The sequence below is a fragment of the Melanostigma gelatinosum genome, assembly GCF_949748355.1.
Source record: "Melanostigma gelatinosum genome assembly, chromosome: 8".
In the NCBI taxonomy this organism is placed as follows: Eukaryota; Metazoa; Chordata; class Actinopteri; order Perciformes; family Zoarcidae; genus Melanostigma; species Melanostigma gelatinosum.
The window spans coordinates 13,876,597-13,899,906 of record NC_136641.1 but is presented as its reverse complement, the minus strand read 5'-3'; the positions used below and the strand labels follow the sequence as shown (position 1 = coordinate 13,899,906).

The window sequence follows — 23,310 nt, the reverse complement described above, 5'->3', positions numbered from 1 at the left end:
TGCAGAGGAAAGCAAAACACTCACGCACCAGTACAAAGGCAACTTCCACTATTCAGTACAGCAGCCATGTAAATGAGCAAAACCACATTTAAAAAATATATAAATAAAACCTTCTACTTAAGTATAGTCCCCATGAAATCTGTCTGGTGGATTGTTTTGAGTGATGTGGACCCGTACCTGGAATGTGAGCACTTTAATTTCTTCTTGCCTTTATTGTGTTAAGGTGAAAGAAACCTAGAGAAAGAAATCCAAAACTGCCACCTCTGGAGGTGACTGAGACAGTTGGTCTGTGATTGAATGCATCTTGCTCATGAAATAAAGCCCTCAAGAAAAATCCACAAATGTTCAATGTTTCACGACATATAATCCACAACTTCAAGCAGATGCAAGTCTTGAGATGTCGTCACATGTACAGACTCCAATAACCTTCCAATTTGTGCAGATGAGCTGAATATTTCTCTTAACATCTTCACATCCTTACTCGAGTTAAGATCACTTCATATCAGTGGAGCCAAATACTGAGTTTGACAGAGTAAGAGCATCTTCTTGTCATCGCCCTGCTTGTATCTGACCAATTACTATCTCAGTCCACATTTAGCTTTGTTAACAGACAGAATCTACTTTTGTACAGAGACGTGGTGTCTGCTTTCATATTCTTGCAGCATTGATGGCTTAGACAGACTCACTTGTGACATCTTGCCCCCCCTTCATCGCCACAGAGCACTGCACAATACATCCCTGGACATCAAAACGTTCTTCATGGGCAACAACAGTCATGATGATCACGCTGAGCTGAGTATATGTGTGTGCATGAGAGAGAGAGAGAGAGAGTGAGAGTGAGTGGTGTTTCTTTGCCTGTGAAAGACAGAAGGAGGGGGAGACGGAAGCAGCCGAGCAGTAATTAGTGTTGCCTGTCATCCCAAATCTCCATGGTGACAGGTTCTGTATGCCATCTACACCTTTGGTACATAATAATCATGGGGGAGAGCAGGAGGCTGTGACTGCTGTTACACCAGACAAGCCACCAGGCCACCAGACTACACCACTATAAATAGCCGTACAATAGGTGACACAGCAGCAGCAGAGAGATGCACACCCCCACACTGTGCAGGTAATGGGGGGGGGGGGAGGCAGATTCCATAACGCAAACTGTGAATGAAAATACAAATGCACAGAAACGACAAGATCTTAACTTCAACACCAGGGGGGTTGGGGGTGGATTTTATTTCTATTTCTGCATAGAAAACACATGCCTACATGATACAACATCACACGCACACACATCTGTCAGTTGGACTTCCATTATACCTATACAATCCATGATGGCGAGATATGAAACGGAGTGTGCTCCTCAATCACATTCGAGTTTACAACAGGGAAAACAGGAAATGAGGCGAAACAGGTTAATTATCAAAATAATAATGCTTCCTTATTGGCCAACGTCTATTTCATGGTGCATAAACGTGACATACAGAAGAGAAAAGAGTTGAAGGAATGATCCAGAATATTCGACATGTGCTACATACGTATACAACTGTGCTTATACATAATTACAGACCTCTGGGTCATAAACGGAGCTGAAGATGAGCTCTGATGAAGATGAAATGAACTTTCCCTTTGTTTGTTAAACATAAGGCCACTATGGTAGACCGTGAGGAATATATTATAAGTCACAAGTGAAAGAAACCACACTCCTGCTGCTTCTTCCTCTGCTGAAACATGTAACAGGGTTTCTACAGATCCGACACAACCAGAAGTGTTAAGGTACAAATTACATTACTGCACACATTTAAGCTCCATTACTCAACATGAGCCACACATGGAACTGATGGCATTGCACTGTATGTATTTTTTATTTATTTTTTTACCAATGATAGTACTAAAAATCTACCATGTAATCCAATAGAATCTATATTTGGTCCTGACTCAACCAGCAGTGATGCTTTCATTGTATACAGCTAATGTAACGGACAAACAATGCTGCTCAATTGATTGTTTTTTTTTGTTAAACTCTTATTGTACAAGGATTTACAAACAATGTGTTGCCTGAGCAGCATTCATACCACTCTGGGGACAAGCTGTGTCCCTGTGGTCAGTGTTAAACAGTAGTGGCACGACAGAAGGCAGAGACCGGATGACCAACGGAGAATTCTGGTTCTGTTTGGTCGAGGATCAAACAATGATTTCAAATTCTCATCTATTCCTAGTTCACAGTAACAGTTTTGCTGCACAAACACATATTCATAAGAGTTTGGGTGTTCTTACTAGACAGTTAACATTTACAGACGAAAGACATTATTCCGGTGACGATTAAGTTTTATGTTGTTTACAGTTCAAGAACTGACACTTCTGTACATACTGCACTACTAGAAAAGGTGAAAAATAAAGAAAATCACGATAACAAATCTCATTTGCAAATGAGACTCACTGTAGATTAAAACCCATGAAAAGTCTTCCTCTACAACATTGACTATTCATGACTAAAGAAGCAAAAGTCAAAGTTGACCAATAACATTAACTTAAGTTTATAATATTTATGACAAGTTTATGACTGAAAACTCTATTAATCTGCTTCATCAGCACTGTGCAGGTGAGATTTGGTCAGATTTGATTGACAGTGACCAAACAACCCACCAACTGTCATCCAATTAAAATGTTGCTAAATCCTGATTGGTGCACTGACATACATGACATCGTATTTTTCCAATTGGGCCCCGCCCACTTCAAACTTGTAAGAAAAGCAACGTGAAAAAAAAGACAGAAGTCTATGATGTTAAATAACCAAAACTATAGACTTGTGTGTTCATGTAGGACCCAACAAGAAGCTAATTCAGACTTTGAGACACATTCACTAAATGATAAACATATTAAATGGTAGCCACCACATTGTATAATGGTAGATCATGCAACACATGCAAAATGCTCTGTAACATGCAAATGAGTGTACATCTGGTAAATCTCCTATGCAACTGGTTTTCTACTACAGGGTTTTTGGATGTATGACAGAGAGAAAAAAACTGAAATTAAAAGAAATCGTGTCTTGAATAAAGAGAATCCATTCCGCAGTTCATCCAGGACAAAACAGGAGCTCAGCGCAGCACGTACTCCACCGAGAGCTCACGCTCTTTCTCCTTTTCGTAGCCAATCAGCATCAGGTCAACGTGGTGACCTCCGGCTGAGCGTAGTTTCCAGTGGCAGCGAGGATGTCTTTACAGGCCTCTGTTAAGAAACACAATGAAACACGCTGAATTAAGATTTGAGCATGAAAGACCTAGAAAAGGGACCTGGAGCATCATTGTGTCGTAGTGTAGTGAAACAAAAGCTGACCCTGTTCACGTTGGTAACCTGTCACTGTGAACTAATATTCTCATTATGAGTCAATTCTTTGTTTTTTGAAAACCCAAATCAATGCGCTTTATCTATAAAATGTCATAAAATAGTGAAAAATGTCCGCAACATCTTCCCTGAAGAGGACATCTTCAAAAAGCCAATTTTATCTGACCAACAGTTCAAAACCCAAAGAAATAAAATTCACAATTATGAAAAGTCCTAAAATTTGAAAAGCAGAAACCAATAAATGTTTTACATTTCTGCTTGATAAATGACTTATCTTATTAATTGAAGATCAAACTTGCTGCTTGAAGTTTAAGGAGTATTACTTTACCTTCACTCCACAGACAGAGAAATCCTAAGATCTGAACTTCAGAGGCCAGCAGGAGGCTTTTGCTAGGACCACCCATGTTGTTAATGGAAACTTACGAGGAGCAATCATCCAGTCACTCGGGAATATGGAGGCCCATCAGAGCTCAGGAGCTTTTTCTCTGCTTGTCTGAATATCCGCCTGCTGCTTCCTTTTAGCAGCACTTGAACGGTTTGCCACACCATTACGCACTCATCATAAGGAGACGAGCTGGTGGTTTTCACATCGCTGAGGCAATGCACTTCCCAACAGGACAGTGTTTGCATGTATAAATTATGACAGTGATTGCTGCAACAATGCCGCATGATTCCCTGTGACGGCCGTAATCTCTTCAAATTCACCAGCATTTTGTTCCCTCTACAAGACGGGAGACCATTTCCTGTCACTGATAACCATCTGAGCATCTTCAGATCTGCTGCATCCATCTGTCCTTCTCTCTGCTTCCTGCCACACTGCTCTGGTGAAATATGATCCACACCTTGTATCCTGTAACCCTAGAATTAAGCCATCACCATCCCTTATGGGCATAGCTCTGAAGAGCAGAGCCACTGTGTCATAATCCATCTCCATCCGACCAGCTCAAAATGGCTGCAATCACAAAAGGCAGCTTTCTGCATGTTGGATAGAAACAAGGAGTTTTTGATTTTGAACTCTTGACGCAACAGTTGTAACACTGTTGAACGTCTACTTGAGCCCTTTTTGCAGGTAATGTGCACTAAAATGTGTTGTGTGTGTGCGATATTCCCCCGTAATAGACCGGGATGTCATTATCCACATACTCACCAGACACAGGGGTCAGGATTGAATTACCCCCTCTCTCTCTCTCAAAGATTAGTTTTGAGGTGTTCTGGCTTTGCTTGGCTTCCAATCGTTTTTGTCTATCAGAAGAATGCTCGCTCGGCAATTTCATGAGCTGACCAGATACTTCAGGGTATTATTAGAGAAAGCATGAAAGCATGAAAGAGCGTGAAAGCAGGCTGGTGATGATTTGTGTTTCTCTGTGTTTGTGTCTTTCCCACTGTGACCGTGAGGCTGGGGATCTTATATTGACTAATGATTTCCTCCCTTGAGCATCATAACATGTCGACGGACATCCCTTCTTCTCATTTATCAGAAATCTGATGCAGGCGTTTTATTTTTTTCACGGTCATGTGACATTAACCGACACCAATCTACAACACTCAACACATTCAGTGACTGACGAGGCTTTCAACACACATGTTCAAATACTAGTTCCTTGTAATGGGTTGTCAAAAAAGGGGGAGGAGTATATTGTCTCATAGGAGCCAAGCGACAGTAAGTGCCCCATTTATGTGTTGCTTTTTCCTCCACAGTGATGTGCTAATGACCTTTGGTAGAAAAATACATCTCGGTAAAGTGCATTTTTGAAGGAAAACACCTTCAGTGTCGTGCTAATTGCGGACGAAAAGTCAGGATGTTGACTGGGTGGGATGTGTGCTCAGGATGTCAGGAATGAATCTATGACTGCCAAATATAGAGCCTCTACTCACAAGGGCTTTTGGGTACTTTGGGAAGCTCAGATGTGAGATTCGGCAGCCATTCAAGCAGAGCGAGACTGCAGGCTGACAGTGGATTGAGTCAATTGAGACACTTAAGGGAGCTTCACCTTTTTTTTTGTACACACGTTACCGGTTTCAGACAACTCCTCTCATAGGCAAGGCAAGGCAAGTTTATTTGTATAGCACATTTCAACAACAAGGTAATTCAAAGTGCTTCACATGAAACCATTAAAAGCATAAAGGCAAAAGTAAAGGAGATTTAAAACATACATTGAAACAATAATCGATGTCTCCCTGAGACATTACGCTGGACGCAATCAACCACACACTGCCGCAATTCTGCAATTACTCGCACACAAACCACGCCTGGAAAAGATCTCTGCCGATCTGCGTTTTATAGTGTACGCCTTGCACGAACTCGGTCCCGGAGGAAATGGCGATATATTGTGCAGTCCTTTTAAAACCATTAAAAGCATCAAAACATAAGGCAAAAGAAAAGGAGATTTAACAGCAATTAAGAACAGTGTAAGAAATAAAATACAGTAGTAAAATGCAGAAATACAGGAAATTGATGAATATATTAATTGAATGTGGTTCAATTGAAGGCAGCAGCAAACAGACAAGTCTTCAATCTTGATTTAAATGAGCTGAGGGTCTCAGCAGACCTGCAGCTTTCTGGGACTTTGTTCCAGATATGTGGAGCAGAAAAACTGAACGCTGCTCCTCCATGTTTAGTTCTGACTCTGGGAACAGAAAGTAGACCGGTCCCAGACGACCTGAGGGGTCGGGATGGTTCATAAGGTAGCAGCAGATCAGAGATGTATTTTGGCCCTAAACCATTCAGTGCTTTGTAAACCAACAGTAGGATTTTAAAGTCAATTCTTTGTTGGACAGGAAGCCAGTGCAAAGACCTCAGAACTGGAGTGATGTCATCCACCCTCCTGGTCTTAGTGAGGACTCGAGCTGCAGCGTTCTGAATCAGCTGCAGCTTTCTGACAGACTTTTTACAGAGACCTGTAAACACACCGTTACAGTAGTCCAGTCTGCTGAAGATAAATGCATGGACAAGTTTTTCCAAATCCTATTGAGACATAAGTCCTCTAATCCTTGATATATTCTTCAGGTGATAGTAGGCTGATTTTGTAATTGTCTTGATATGGCTGTTCAGGTTGAGATCTGAATCCATAACTACACCTAGATTTCTGGCTTGGTTTGTGGGTTTTAACATCAGTGATTGAAGCTGGGCGGTGATTTTCAATTGTTCGTCATTGGTACCAAAAACAATTACTTCTGTTTTATCTTTGTTTAATTGAAGAAAATTCTGGCAATCCAGTTGTTGGTTTGTTCAATGCAGTTACCCAGCCCTTGTATGGGATTATAGTCCCCTGGTGACATAGTTATGTAGATTTGTGTGTCGTCTGCATCATTATGATAACACACTTTGTTGCTTTCCATAATCTGAGCTAGTGGAAGCATGTAGATGTTGAACAGAAGAGGCCCCAGTATTGAACCTTGGGGAACACCACATGTCATTTTAGTCAGCTCTGATGTGTAATCAGCTACAGACACAAAGTATTCTCGGTCCTTCAAGTAGGATTCAACCAGTTAAGTGCTGTGCCAGAGAGTCCCACCCAGATGTTTCGTCTTTCTAGGAGTATGGCATGGTCGACCTCGAATGCAGCACTGAGATCCAGTAACACTAAGACTGAACTTCTGCCATTGTCTATGTTTAAGTGGATGTCGTTGAAAACCTTAACAAGAGCAGTTTCAGTACTGTGGTGCTGTCGAAAGCCTGACTGGAAAACATCAAAGCAGTTATTTACGGCCAAGAAGTTGGTCAGCTGTTGGAAAACCGCTTTTTCAATTATTTTACTTAAAAATGGGAGGTTTGATATTGGCCTATAATTTTTCATCGTTGCGGAGTCTAAACTAGCCTTCTTTAGGAGCGGTTTAATAACTGCAGTTTTTAGGGCTTGTGGGAAGACACCTGAGAGAAGGGATGTGTTTACAATTTGTAAGAGATCAGTGGTCATGCAGTTTGAAATATTTTTGAAAAAGTGTGTTGGTAGAATATCCAAGCAGCAGGAGGATGACTTCAGATGTAGTATAATGTCTTCTAGGCTTCTACGGTCGATTGAATGAAATTGTGTCATGATATTTGAATGGATGTTATTCAGAGATCGGGACAACACATATCCTGTGGTTGGTGTGGAGGCACTGACTGCTTGTCTAATTTTCTGAATTTTGTCAGTAAAAAAGGAGGCAAATTGATTGCATGCCCAGGTGGATTGGAGTTCAGCAGCTACCGACACTGGAGGGTTTGTTAGCCTGTCGACAGTAGCAAATAAGGCGCGTGTATTGTTCTTGTTTTTGGTTATGATGTCAGAGAAGAATGACTGCCTTGCATTTCTAAGTTCCAAATTATAATTGTGAAGTCTCTCTTTATAGATGTTACAGTGAACCTGGAGATTAGTTTTTCGCCACCTGCGCTCAGCTTTCCGACACTCTCGTTTCTCCATTTTGACCAATGTAGCATTTCTCTAAGGAGATCTTTGCTTACCCGAGACAACCTTCACTTTAGTGGGTGCAATGGCATCAATAATATTTTTAACTTTAAAATTGAAGCCATCTACAAGCTCATTGACTGAGAGGCAAGAGAGGGCTGGTGTGGAGGAGAACTTCTGAATAAATAGTTCACTGGTGTTTTCAGAGATGTAACGCTTTGTCACAACCTTGGTTTGGACATTTGTGTGCAAGGAGATTGCACTCTCAAAGAAAACACAGAAATGATCAGAGATGATGATTCGGTCCAGAGTGTACCCCCTGTTGTGGGTGGGTCCTGTCACATGCTGAGTCAGATCATAGTTATCAAGGACACCACATAGTTCTATAGACTCTCTGTCCTGGGGATTGTCAACATGGATATTAAAATCACCAACAATAACAACACAGTCAAAATCAATACAGATTACAGACAGCAGTTCAGTAAACTCATCAAAGAAGGTTGCACAGTATTTAGGCGGTCTGTAAATGTTTAGGAATAAAGCTTGAGTGGAATTTAGAGCCACATATTCAAAAGAACTAAAATGACCAAAGGGCATCTGCTTGCATTAAAGAGAATCATTAAATAAAACAGCAACTCCACCTCCTTTCTTATGCGCTCTTGTTTCACTCATGAAACTGAAGTTGTGAGGTGTTGATTCAATAAGAACAGCTGCACTGTTATCTTGATTTAACCAAGTTTCAGTTAAAAACAAAATGTCCAGTTTGTGCCGAACAATAAAATCATTGATTAAAATTTTTTTTCCTGACAGAGATCTGACATTTATTAAAGCTAAGTTTAATGTGGTTAAAACTTTCTTTGCCCAATTTATTTGGACAGGCTGACGAGGAATGTATGCTAAGTTTGATAAGTTTGCATGTTTACTATTGTTTCTTCGCAGCCTCACCTTTCTTTTTCTATAAACTTGCAAGACAGGAATTGAAACGGCTAGCTGCATACAGGGCCCCGACTTTTCCTGGAGAGAGTCATTGGTGTCATTAGCCTTGTAGCCTGGACCCAGAAGATATCAATTATTTCCGTTATCATGTAGGGGAGACATAGTCCAAATTAAAGAATATTGGTGTTGTATAAGCAATCAACGAGATTCGGAGTTCAAAGATGTATACATGCAATCTGAATGTCTACAAGATGACTGATTTGATTTAATCCAACTTGCATTACAAATGCTTGTACATGAACCTGAAAGCATATGCGTGAGTATATCGGGCTTTTCTTAAATTTAGACACAACAGGTTGTTTGGTACCAAAGTGTAAAAACTACAAATGTGTCATTTTTGCACTTCGATATTTGTAAGAATAAATAAAACAAGATATAACATGTTAAAAGGTGCAACATTCGAAATTCAGACCACATGTATTGCCTCCACACGGCTCTCAATGTGGCAACGGCTGAACCCGTAGCACACAGCTAACGGTGCTACCAGCTCTAACAGCGCTAACTATCAAAAGTGCTGACAGAGCTAACAGTGTTTACCTGAAGGGGAATCAGAAGGTGGGTGCTACACTTCCACCGTCTGTTGGGACGTCATTATCAGCTGCAACAGCCGTATGAGAGCAGTGCGGAGCGGTGGCCGTGAGCTAACCAGCTCACATGCACAAAAAAAAAAGCTTGCGCAGCCGGCTTGGTTATGTCAATAAAGCAAGCAGAAGCTCGGATTACAACACACACACAGATGGAGAGCGACTTCATTCTCTGCTACGGTAGATATCACTCCACTTTATCTTCACACAGCAAATGGTGATTTGCTGCTATATTACTGTTTTGAATGTTCCATAGACAACTTTTAATGAGTGAATTTTAGAGGAGCTGGTAGGCAGATTTATATTTATACCTTTGGATACAGAGCCAGGTTAGCAGTTTGGAGAACAGACATGAGAATGGTATCAATCTTCTCATATAACTTCACAAAAAAGGTTAATATCTCCGTTTAAGTACCTGTAATCTGTCAGGAACTTTACTAACTGACTAACTAACAGGATGTTCTTGAATTCCCAGAGAGCGCCAGTGGAGGAAACACAACTCACCTCATGACATACCAATCGAACCAAATTTGAATTTTTTCAGAGAAGTAAATTGAAACCACAGTACAGATAACAAGCACAGTGTGCAACCGTACAAACGGTAAAGGTGTATATCCAGGTGTGCACTGATATGCATGTAACTTACCAGTATGGACGTTGGGGTCTCCTGGGGTTAGGAGGAAGCAGGTGGCGTCCTTCTTAGTCTTGTCTCGCCCTCGAGAGCACCGCAGGGACCACTTTTCAGTGGGCGACAGCGGCTGGGTCAGGCTGCAGCCTTCCTCCTCTGAAAGGGCCACATTTGCATCACCGTTCTGTTTGGAGTCTGACAGGAAGACAAAGACGCACAGAGACGTAAATGCCAAAGATTTTACTGAGACTGCCCCGAGTGCCCAGACAAAGGCAGAGGTATATTGCATGAAATCTGTATTTTTCTGTGATTAAATTCAATTTGTCGGAGATGTTATGAGGAGTGATTTGATCGCGGTGTCTTACCGTCTATATGACTAAGCACATTACATCTGTCAGACAAACTGTCAGGCTGCTATGTTATAATTAGCTCAAGACCTCTCAAATGTTTATCATCACAAACAAAATTATCTTCGAAATGAAAAACCTGATGAATAAATTCAATAAACAGAACATCAGCTTAAAAGGGTCACTTCATCCAAATTACAAAGAAAATATTTTTTAATTTACCTCTAGTGGTATTTGGTCATGCAGATACTTTTTGGTTTTATTTACCCCAATTTTTTTGCCTTTATACCATTCAGGTGAATGCAAATTTGTTTGTGTTGTTAACAACACAGAAATATGAATAATAAATAGTTAATCAAAAACATGGATAACAATTTGAAAAGAGAATATTTTCATGGTAGAAAGTATCTAATGTTCAGTGAGGTCTATGGATTATTCTGAGTAACTAGAACGTTGACAGACATTACTGTTTCAATTAAAAGGTCATTTTTCAATGATGTGAGCGCCACAAATGTTTTCATCAGAAAAGATGACACAAAAGACGAGAGAAAATGTTTTTTTTTGGGTGGATGAACCCTTCAACATTGCATCGCAGGCTGACCTGAGCGGTTCCTGCTGACGCTCTCCTCAGCAGCCAGCGGACACGTGTCGCTCTGAGTGCTGTCTCTGTGAGAGTTTGTTTCTGACTTCCCAAACGAGGCCGAGTCAGTCGGAGCGTCTGGGTTTGGCTTGTGCTTCTTCTTCTTCTTCGGCAGCTTCTGTTTGGCCATAGCCAGCGAGTAGTACATCCCAAAGTTATTGACGATGACGGGGACCGGCATGGCGATGGTCAACACCCCGGCCAGCGCGCACAGCGCCCCCACCATCATGCCCAGCCACGTCTGTGGGAACATGTCTCCATAGCCCAGCGTCGTCATCGTGACCACCGCCCACCAGAAACTGATGGGGATGTTCTTGAAGTGTGTGTGTTTGAAGTCTGTGGGGTCGTTGGGGTTGGCTCCGATGCGCTCGGCATAGTATATCATGGTGGCGAAGATGAGCACACCCAGTGCCAAGAAGATGATGAGGAGGAGGAACTCATTGACACTGGCCCTCAGCGTGTGGCCCAGCACGCGGAGGCCTACGAAGTGCCGAGTCAGCTTGAAGATCCGGAGGATCCGAACAAACCGCACCACACGGAGGAAGCCCAGCACGTTGTTGGCAGCTTTGGACGACAGACCCTTCAGGCCCATCTCAAGATAGAATGGCAGAATGGCCACAAAGTCAATGATGTTGAGCGTGTTCTTGATGAAGACCAACTTGCGTGGGCAGCAGATAATGCGCACCAGGAACTCAAATGTGAACCAGACCACACAGATGCCCTCCACAACAGTGAGGATGGGCTTGGTAACCATCTCCAGCCTCTCCACTTTCTTTGTGATGTTGCCCACGACCACCAGCTCCGTATGGTTCTGCAGTTCATTGAAGGCTTCATGGGTCTCCATGCAGAAGGTGGTGATGGACACCAGGATGAAGAAGAGAGAGGCAAACGCCACTCCCTATAAAAGACAAATAAAACAAATAATTAATACAATTTCATGCCTTCCAACTAACTAATAGGCATGGATTGTTCTATCCTCGTGGAATTATATTATAAGACTTATTTTTGTCAAACTTTACAGTATCACTGACAAAAAAGACATTGATGTTTTGAGGGATTATTTTCTGGCGGAGGCAGTGAGTTTGAGATGATTGACAGTAAGCAAAGACTAAACACTGATATTAACACTTAAGTCAAGAACAGAAACATTATGATACGACACAAGCGTTGACAATATCAAAGTGAGGATTCATGTTAATTGTGATGAATCATTCACTGTGAAGTTAGTTTTTCACTTGAAAGAATGACTGAAAAATAGCTTCATATGAAGTTTAGAAATTGAGCCCTGATATCTCGAACTAACCTCAATGTAATAAACCTTCATTTGCCGAACATGTGTGAGGCTGCACTGCAGTGTATTGAGCTAAATGCTAATGTCAGCATGCTAGCATACTGATGTTTAGCAGACAGTGTTTACAATGTTCACCATTTCAGCTTATTAGCCTGCTAACATGTCCTAGTTAGCACGACACAGTAAGCACAGCTGAGCATGAGAGGGCTGGTGTTAGTTTGGAAGGTATTTGCAAACCAAAGTGTTGGACGAATAAAAACATTGACATAATGATGGTGCTCAATGAGAAATCAGGTGGCCATCAAAGTTACTACAATTCATACTGAGGAGGAAATTAATCTCTGAAACAAAGTCCATGGCAACCAACGAAATAGTTCAGTCTGGACCAATGAGCTGGTCAACTGACAATGATGTCATCCCTACACTGTACCACTAGCGTGGCAAAACAATTAAATAAATGAAGAGTTCACAATGAACACAAAGATACAAAAATGCACTGCAAATGTTTGATTCCAGGAAACCTAAACAAATGAGTTTCATTGATAATTAAGATCATAAAAGGAAACCATAATACCGTCATTTTATAGCAACTATGCTGCCCAACTACCCCACCCCCTTCCAAAAAATAAAACCTCAAACATAATCAACTTTCTTCCTGCTCCACTGCCACTATGCCTCCTCATGACATCCTATTACCTGCCAGGATTGAAATCATTCCTGTGATTGTCCGCTGCCACTCTAGTTCTGAGATTAGTGAGAGAATATCTTTTTTTCCTTTTTTAAAGGACTTGGGAGCCAAGACAATTTTCTTGTGACAAAACGGACCAATTTCAAACCAAGTACTGCCATGAACACAGAGCCTGAATCATGCTGAGGCGCTCATATGGTGCCGACGCTGACTTACCGTGTGAATTTTGATTCACATACATCACACATAAAATAGCCTTGAGGTTTGATTTTGTTCCGAAAAAGGAGGGTTTTGGTTCATCTGGTAACAGCTCGTGTCGTCTCGAACCACAAGTGGAGGAAAAGGAAGTGAAGGGATGAGCAGAGTCTGCCGACACAGAACGGCTTGGGAAAAGAGACTCTGGACAATCGGCCGAGTCGTGAAAGAGTCACCCGTCCTGTTGACAGGTTTATCAGACATGTTCCACCGAGTGAAACACTGCTATCAGTGTTCCCTCTGACAGCGACACGATAAAAACACAAATGATCTCTCTTAAAAGTACAAATCCAAACAAGATGGCGAGCGAGTCAAACTGCTTTTAGAACTGATGGAAAGTAAATTGAACAATGCGGCTGCATGGCATCCTCCTGATCCGGAACAATGGCCATGCCTGTCTGTGTTTGTGTTCATATTGTGTGCTAACTCATACCTGATCTGTCTTCATTGTTTACTAAAGCCTTGACAAATTGCAATGCCTCTCGAACCTTTCTAATGTTTCAGCTGGATAAATATGTACCTGTACCTTGCATGCACTCAGCTACCTTTTTCCTCCAGGGGCCTCTTGTATATCAACCTGCTTTATAGTGTTTGGGTCTGCGATTAGAACAAACACATAAAGCATGTGATGTCCAATGGAGATACTAACTCACTGTGGAACTAATAAAATCAATACGAAAGGGACAGCTTATGGAGTTCAAAAAATAGCAGCCCATGTTCAAAACAGCAATACCGCACACAGTATGGTGCACGTCTGATCGTATCTCTATTATCACACACCTCTGATCCTCTTGAGATGATGAGGACTGAGCTGCAAGTCAAGAGGGAAGGCTGTGAACCCCCGACTGAAGAGTTACCCCGGTCGCATAGATACAGGTTTCCCTGAGCATCACCAGGCCAACCAGTCACAGGGAATATCACAACAAGCAAACAGAAACACAGCGCTGGATGAGTTACTTATTCAGCACATCACAGTCGCTGAAGTTGAGGATTGTAACCATGTAGAGGGATTTTGCTACTCTTCTCAACCAGTTTAAAACCAGTAAACAAAGTAGTTTTCTCCTCTGTTTGTCTCTTTCAATCAACATTAGTTTGTGGTGGAAGAAATATACAAGATACTTAAATACAAATAGGAACACTGCAATGTAGAATACTCCATTACAAGTGAAAGTTTCCTCCTGGGCTTTGGTGGTGTAAAAGTATAAAGTAGCATATTTTTTATTTTGCAGATTTTCTATCAATTAAGAGTGCACAATTCCCTTAATGCACTGCAGTCCTCGTCAATGCTAGCTCTGTTGGGGACAGTGCAGGCAGACAGGTGCCCCCCTCTGCAGCCACTTCCTTTCCCCTGCCAGCAGCAAGCTACACCAAGCAACACGTGGGACCGTCATGATGTCCTCTAAGCTCCAGCTCCCACCCACCAAACATCCAGTCGGTTGAAGCCTGGACACGTTCACACTTGCAAACACAGAAGGGTTGTGTTTGTTGGAAAAACAAAAGCCTCAATAAATGTGTCTGTTGTGTTGTTTCTGAAAACTGTCCAGCTGTTTCATCAATCTCTGTATTCGTCTCAACAAGTGACAATTGTTTTTAATAGGTTTAAATAAAACATCTTGCAGCCAAACACATTTTCACACTTTTCTGGCTTTGACAAAATCACATCACACAAAAAAATGCTCCTTCGGTTTGACAATAAATCAGCAGCCACCGAGATAACAAGTGAGTCCAGTTGCTTGTGATGAGCCCAACAGGCCCCAACAGTTTATTCAAATGCCAGACGGTTTATCCAATAACTAAACAGAGCTGGATATTTGCAGCCAGGGGCACTGCTGCAGGGAAGAGGCTGGAGGTCCTGGCACACACAAGGACAATTTGCTCTGCTCATAAAAGGCTTATTAACAAGGAAGTCTTCACAATAACACCCCACAGCTTGACCTCACAGCTGTGTTTGTGTAGGTGTGTGCCACTTCTTTTTCTGAAAGTATTTCGGGATTTGTAGTGAAAGCATCTCAACTTTTACTCACTAATAATTTGAATGCTGGATTTCTCTCGTAATGTTTACACTACAGGCTTTCTACTTCTTAAACCTGCAGTTTAAAACCTGAGTGTACGTATAGTGCCAATCACTGGTGGCAAAAAGACACTGAGCCAAGGTCATCAGGTGTCGGTGTGCAAGCAGAGCCGACGTTCCCCCCCGAGGGGAGAGCCGCCCGGTCCCAGATGGGAAGACCAGAGTGGGAGGGAGGGACGCAGGACAGGCAGCAGGCTGTGCGTCAGGGTGCAGCAGCTGGGGAGTCCCATCACGGCCATCACCTCCAGCTGTTCAGCGTCACGCTCTGTTACTAACACTCACACGCTATACGCAAGAAAAACAACAACAACAAGCCTTGTCAGCAGTCAGCTGCAAAGCCCGTGAGAGCAGCCACTTCTGATGTTGTCTTAGAATTCATGTCACACTGATTCAGGATCAGTCCACCTGAAGGTGGAGGAGAATATATGTGCACTACTGTCAGCTGGGCTTCTCCAGGATATCTGGGGAGAAGTTATTTATTGTCACACGTTTATATTTTCATGAAACCAGAAGCGGTAGGGAAGATCTAAACTGCGATATAAAACAAGAAACAAGATTGGAGGTAGAACTCAATTCTAAGTTTTGACTCGTTTTGCCGTTGAAGGGCTTTCAGTAATTTTCAGCTTTCATCAGCCAACCAGAAACATGCCATTGAGTCTGTTGTGTGGCTTTAATAGAACGTAATATTATATTAACACCATAAGACCTCTGCTAGTACGCTCGCAACACAGGACTCCCCCTGAGAGGAAGACCAGAGTCGTGTTTGACATCAGATCAAGGAAACAGAGAGGAGCCTGGACAAGAGACAACTTCAGCTGTCAGTGAAGCCAAAACCACAGACTGAATACAGGGCAAAGGTCATCGACCAGGAGTCAGTGGACGACTGGAGAAAGATACACATCCCACATCGGAGACCATCATAGACAGAGGTTACAACCATCTGTGAGGATGCAACTTTAATTCCATACTTTAGACAACAACTGAACAATCTCCATAACAACTGAGCATACGCTTGATGAAGACGCATGTGAGATTTACTGTAATAAAGTTGTGGGAGAAAAAGCCAGAAAATATCAGTATTTTAACCAAAAATACTGACTTCTCTCTTATTTGTCATGTCGCTCCTTCTCAAACGTACAATAATATAAAACACCGTCTACAATCCTTCTGAGGTTTGAAGCTGATAAAACATTTAATCTGGCCAATCTTCTACAAACTGTTGAATAAGCTGTTTTTAACTGAAGGACCCACTCTTTGGTTTGGTTGATGTAAGATTACATTTTCAGTCATCTATTTTCAGCAACCAGATTAGAATTGATCAGAATAAACAGACAGCATGATCTCACAGGATTGCATCCCTCCTTCAGTGTGTTAAGGGTCTCTGTCTATCGAGGCTGCGCTGCTTTGATGTGTTAAAAATCAAATCCGGTGTTCCAATTACAGAGCAGCAGAGAAAGGTGTCGGTGCTGTGAAAGTCGAGCCCAGAAGGCTCTTTATTATTTATCAACTGGGTGTCACACAGAGATGAAATGGGACGTGTGAGGAAGGGGTTCATATTCAGCAAGAAACACAAATGAGGTTTTACTGAGGATTTGATGACAGAGAAGTGAACACATTGATGTGATTCCATGAAGACAAAGGGTGAGAAGGCAATATAAATGTTTTATTACGTTTAGACTTTCCACCCAATATTAATATTAAACTGTACAATCGTCGCTAATTCAACATTATTTAAATCTGCATATCTGCAACTAATCTATACATAATTAAAGTTTATTAATTTGGGAGCACTTCTTTTGCCGCTCAACAGCTCTCAACAGACTCTCATTACAACACACAGAAGGACAGCGGCTTCCTTCTCTGCTCAGGTAGACTTCACTTCACTCCATCTTTACATCGCAAATTCTTGTTTGCTGCTATATTAATGCTCTGAACATTGTATATTGCAACTTTAAACGAGGATGAATGTCTTTTAAACATTTAATTTGACAATAAAAAATTAAAAAACTAAATTCATGCCAAGCTATCTGATCCAGTTACTGAATCTGAATGTAGACGTCATTCAAGAAGAAATGTAAGTGTAAAATCTGAACACATAAAAAACACAACTGCATTTTCTATTGCCAAATTGATTGGTTATTGGAAATGTAGACTCCAGATAATATGCATCAGACCTCAACGATCCCACACCAGTTAATCCCTTGGTCTCACAACAAAGACAAATTGATTTGTCTCTCTGTGTGGGATAGAATACGTTGCTCCTTTCTGTGGGGAAGGCAGTTTTAATTGGAGATAAAACTTAGCTGAATTTCAGGAGCAGGACCACACCTCAGCCACTCGCCCACTTCCGGCCACGCTCCTATAAATACCTACCCACTCTAAGCCTCGGCACACTCGAGTTTTCTGCACCCCACCCTCCCTCCCTCTTGTTAATGGTTATCTCCCCCCATAGTCATCATGCTCCTATCCCATGGAGATCGGGGGTCTGCAAGGCCGGGAGCCGCAGTGGATCCGCACCTAAGCCTCCCCCAAACCGCACCAGGCCAAATCTCCAGCTACACTCCAAACAACCGACGAAGGCTCGCTCCGGCCGAGGTGGGGGCCTAAGCTAGTGAATTGCTCAACAACTTGCAGCCCATTACCACAGCGGTATATTGCATATGGGAAGATTTAACTAAGTTATCTGGTCTGAGTTTAATGTTAATGCCAAGTCTAATTGTCACATACACAACTACTCTGAGATTAAAAAGTCCAGGTGTTTAAACTGAAATAACATGTTTATTTCTATACGATTACAATAGTAGTGTTTTGGCTCTATCCTCCAGTAATTTGGTTTTAAGTAAATAAATGAGTACAAGCTTAATGTTGACTTTCAGCTTAAAAGGTATTTGAGTGTTCACATCTATATTTGGTGAACGGTGTAGAAATTGTATCCATTTTAATACTTTCACCCCCAAAATGTATCCTGATCCTAAATATGCAGACAGGGCAGATAAAAGTCTTCTGATGTCTTTGATTGAAAGATTTGCTACCAAATATTAATGTTAAGGTTATTTAAACTTTCTGTCCCCTAAAATCGAATGACTGTGTCGCGTTTACAACCAGGCTCGTGGCACTAAATGCAAACGTGAGTGTGCCAACATGCTGATGTGAAGCAGGTGTAATGTTTACTTGTCATTGCCACCCTCTTAGTTTGCCGTCTTGGCAATTCATTGTTTAGACGTTTCACTCGAAACCGCAAATGTCAACCTCTTGGTGACGCGTGAGGAAAAGTCGTGGGATCACCATGATGGCGATCATGGTGCCGAGCACGTCCAAGGAGGACTACAATTCGTACACAGTTCATCTGATGTGAAAGCAAACACCCTCAAAATGAAAGCCGAGAGTCAGCACTTTAAATCTTACGGCCATTACTGCTCTAGTACATGCTGTATATGGTCCTCTCATGTCTTTGATTTTTTTGAGTAGTGCCATCATCAGAACAGTCTTTATGTGCAGACTTTCCCAGAGATGCACCTGCAGTCATGGTTGATAGTGAGGAGGATGCGGCTGAAATGATTAACTTCCCTCCGGCTTTCAAGCATCACATTACCTGAGCTGAGCTCAGAGGCTCTTTGAAAATCAAAAGGCCATAAAGGTAACGCGAGTCCCTCAAAATGCACTCCTCTCAGAATGCACACAGAGCAAACATACCTGCATGGATCGGCTGGAGAGGAAATAGACAATGACCATCATGAGCGGGTCAATATGGATCTGCGCTCGCTCCTTCTTCTTACATAGTTCCAGATTCACATCTACAGCGAGAACCCTGATTGATTCATTTACAAATATTCAGTTGGTGAGAGACAGACGTGATGAAGTGGCAGGGAGAACGCGGTCATCTATGCAGATGGCAGCTGTGACTCAGAGACGTCGGCTGTTCTACAGTGACAGCCTGCAAATGCCACCTGGACGGGAAACTAAAATAAATACGATTTGTATTGTGACTGGCATGCAATAAGAACTTTTGCAACACTGCGGCAGCCTCTGAATAGACCATTCAACTCCATAAACAGGCAAACTGAAATTAGAGTGAGCATCAGCCTCTCTCTCTCTCGACTAAAAGCATTTTTTCTTTTTTGTCCGATGAAAGCTCCCGGCCCTTTGCCTGACAACTCCTGCTAGTGACACTCGATACTTGCCTTCATGTTTACTTCATTAAGCGCTCTGCTGCTTTTGTTGCTAAGCCATTAGGCAGAGCATACTTTCAAACGCTTAGAAATGGCTGTTATCCCTTGTGGAAGAAATCAGAGCTAAATGATTTTAATTTACAACATACAAACATTTATCGATAAGCCAACTGTGATTCACTTAGAAACTGAGATTGACCTTTGGGGGGACTGTATGTCTTAAAATCATAAATACACGTCAAACACTTAAGGTGTGACATGACCACAATCTTTGAATAAAATAGCATTCACAAATCAGCAAAACGACACTAAAAATAGGGCAGTGGGGTTTCTCTCAACATTGTAGATTCGATTGTTGTGATAAATGGATGATTATGTATTCTTCTGTTTAATATAAAGCATGATTTACTGTACGTGGACATACACAGCCTTTGAAACACTGGTGTTTAGAGACTCTTTGAAAGCAACCCTTGAACAGGATGTGTGGGAACACTTCAGCAGCACATGAAACAGCATTTTCTCTATTTTCAGCATTCGGGTACAATTTCACAACATAAATTGAAGTAAAAACAAAATAAAACTGCTATTCATCACATGAGTGCAAGCAACATTTAGTTGTCGGGAGAGAGTGCTGGCCACGTGCCACATTTTTTAAATAAATAATTATCAACTGGGAGCTGAATAAATACATTTGTCATGGCTTCTAGCGCACTACATTCACTTGAATGTTCTGTTTGGGGTCCTGGAGGTCCATAGCCGATTTTTAAGAATACAACTCAAAACCACTATATGGCAAAAAGTCATACACCCCTGTCCACATACTTTTGTGTACTTTTCGTCCGGACAAGGGAAGTCATAAATTCTAAAAAGTGTTTAACGCATGGTTGTGTAAGAACTGTCCTGCTGAACTCAACCCCATCACCTTTGGATCGACCTGGAGTCAGACTGTATTACCCAGAATCAGTGATGGACCTCAGTGATGCACCTGTTGCTGAATGGGAGCAAGTCCCTGTATACTGCTTCCAAAATATTGTGGAAATCATTCCCACAATTGTGACGAAGGACGACCTCGGAGGGTTTCGGAGAAGCAGCGGAGCAGGAACCGCACTACGCCCGTTGCGGAAGAGGACGGCAGTCAGCTGCTCGCGGACTAATATTAACGGCGTGAAGGAAGTGAAAAGGCTTAAACGAGCTAGGCGGCGCGAAATGACGGTCGTGTCTGTAAATAGATTCGTTTATGTTGCTGTTCGGAGTTTGACTCTCAAGACTGTGTGCGTGCAAACAACCAGACCACACACACAATTGCTTGTTTGTCAGTAAACCTCTCAAAAGGGACATCTTGTCTGGAGTGCATTCTGGTCGATGCCCCCTGGTGGCCACAACTTTTAATGAACCACAGTAACACTATACAGTCCTTTCCCAGTCAATACAACAACAACAGTGGAGACTGGTAAAGCAGCATGGTACGAGATGTTCTGTGTCAACTACAATCACGTACTTTATGGGTGGATTTTTCAGGTGTGCTGTAAATGTTGGCTCTACTTCCTCATTGTTGGTTTCCCACAGAACACACTGCTGTATGTGTAATAGTAATAATAATTGCGAAATCAACTAATTTGCTTTCCTTAAACTGTTCATATTTTTTCTACTCTTTGAAAAAAACTCATTCACAGACAGAAATCTACAGCGTTTGATCCTATGAAGTCACTTATGTTTGGGGTCAGGTAAAGACTTATAGGGACACCTGTTGATTTGGACAACACGTGCGTCTATTTTCCCTGAATGGAAAAATCCCTTACCGGTTTCATGATCTCACACCGACATGTGCCCATTAAAGCGCTCAGAGGATAAAACACCTGGTGCACTCACCCTGGCTGCTCTGGACGAGTACGGGTCTTCAAACAAAGCCCAGACCTTCGGCTGCCAAACTTCGCAGCAGCTCCTCGACCTGTCGGGACAGTCCTCGATGCCGAACCGCCTCGGCATCTCTCGGTCATCCTCGGCCTCTGGGTCCGGCGGTTCAAACGTATCCAGGGCCTCCTCTGCGTCCCGGTGCTGCCGGTAGGTCATCCAGCAGCACGGCTCCACGTCGGTCTCGTCAATCCCCCAGTAAGCCAGCTCCTCCTCGAAGAGCGGACCGCAGACGTCGGCCGGGCAGTGCAACTTGCCGGTTCGGTAGTAGTTCAGCACGTAGGCGAAGATGCCCGGGTGTCTGTCGAAGAACATCTCGGCGCTCGAGGGCGCAGCGTCCGAGTCGGAGCTGACCTGCGGGTCCGGGTCTGCCAGCCACGCCAGCCGTGTCCCCGGCAAGGTCCTGAGGGTGCTCTTGTAGGTTTCATGTCGAGTTCCGCCCACGTTGATGATAATTTTGTCCGAGTCTTCCCCTCTGCACATCTCCTCCTTGAGACATGTTTTAGACGGAGGTTTGTTGCCCGCCTTGCGCCCCCGGTAAGTCGAAACACACACCGAGCTGATCATTGATCCGTTAAAAGAGGTTGTCCCCTCGTACAAAATAAATCAGAAAATGAACGCAAAGTGCGTCCTCATTTCACACCCCACTGACTGACCTGTGCGTTTCATTTAGCATATCCAAAAATCAACACCCTAATAATCCAAATAGCGGCCGAGACGCACAACGAAAACCACCTGTTACAAAACTCCATCTGGTGGCGAAATAAAACGCGAATGGCCAGGATCACTGGATGTGTTTTTCAATGTTTTTGTCGAATATATTACATAATGTGATTTCAATTAATACTTCCACATGTTAAACTTATTTCCCGCTCGTGGAAAACAAGATTGTGGCAACAGAATAATTGACCAATTACGCACCGTAGGCTACAGTACGTGCCTATCGGATGCACCACGTAGTCTGAAGTAATGTGTCACTCCTCACCTTTTCTTAAGACAGATCATATCCAAATTATGCAACGCCAAAAGCCATAACTATCCCTGACAACTTTTCTCTTCTCCACACAAGATGATGAAGCCTGACAATGATCCAGTCGCGCATTTAATCACGCGCTGAGATATTCCACCAGTTCTCACACCAGGCTCGAGTGCCAGATGTGAGGTTGTTCTCCAGCTGGGGATCTGTTGCTTTTCTTCACAAGTAGCCGATCTTCCCTTAGCGACACAGCCCGGTTGGATGGATGGTGCGTTCAACAACAGGCTCGCCAGTTTAACTCTTTGGATGCTGGCGACGGTTGGCGCATCATTGAACCACTCCCTCTAATCAGACCGAGAGGATGGGCTGATGAAGTGTGTGTGTGTGTGTGTGTGTGTGTGTGTGTGTGTGTGTGTGTGTGTGTGTGTGTGTGTGTGTGTGTGTGTGTGTGTGTGTGTGTGTGTGTGTGTGAGTGTGTGTGTGTGTGTGTGTGTGTGAGAGAGAGAGAGAGAGAGATATATACATGATCAACCCTCAATTAACCTCTTTTTGTAGACTGTAATATTTTACATACTCCGGTCTACATATCTTACATTTGTATGATTGATATGCTATAGAAGACCAATGGCAAAAAGTACAAACTGTGCACCATATGGGAATTGTTGAGTTTTGTACTTTTGTACAGGTGTTAGTGATGTGTCCGCTCCAGCATGTGAAAAATGGGCTTATTATTGCACCACCTGACTGAATGACTCGTGGTTGACCGCTATATAGACTCAGTCGGCCTATACCGTCCTGAACATATGCTGATGTTTCACTGCATGACAGCTAGACTATCCATTAAATTATGCCATTTCATCACTCTTTATATCAGGATTAATGTTAGCCTAGAGTTTCAGCTGCAGTTCAAGGTGTGATTTCACTGCTATTTCCAGGAGTAGCTCAAGATTATTATGGTTATTGTTGTTGTTATTGTTGAGCAACTTCAAAGTGTGATCCAACAGGTATAGCTTTGAGGCCTCCAGTGTGT

General features: G+C 42.6%; 1 protein-coding gene across 1 annotated transcript; it reads right to left on the bottom strand.

Moving 5' to 3' along the window:
• Nucleotides 1-1,281: 1,281 nt before the first annotated feature.
• On the bottom strand, nt 1,282-21,871 carry kcnc4 (potassium voltage-gated channel, Shaw-related subfamily, member 4; the record flags this gene model as incomplete). Its single annotated transcript, XM_079272893.1, has 4 exons — nt 1,282-3,219; nt 9,951-10,127; nt 10,881-11,817; nt 21,263-21,871. 4 exons carry the CDS (start codon nt 21,869-21,871, stop codon nt 3,152-3,154), a joined length of 1,791 nt encoding a protein of 596 aa, XP_079129019.1. The 3' UTR covers nt 1,282-3,151.
• Nucleotides 21,872-23,310: the final 1,439 nt, after the last annotated feature.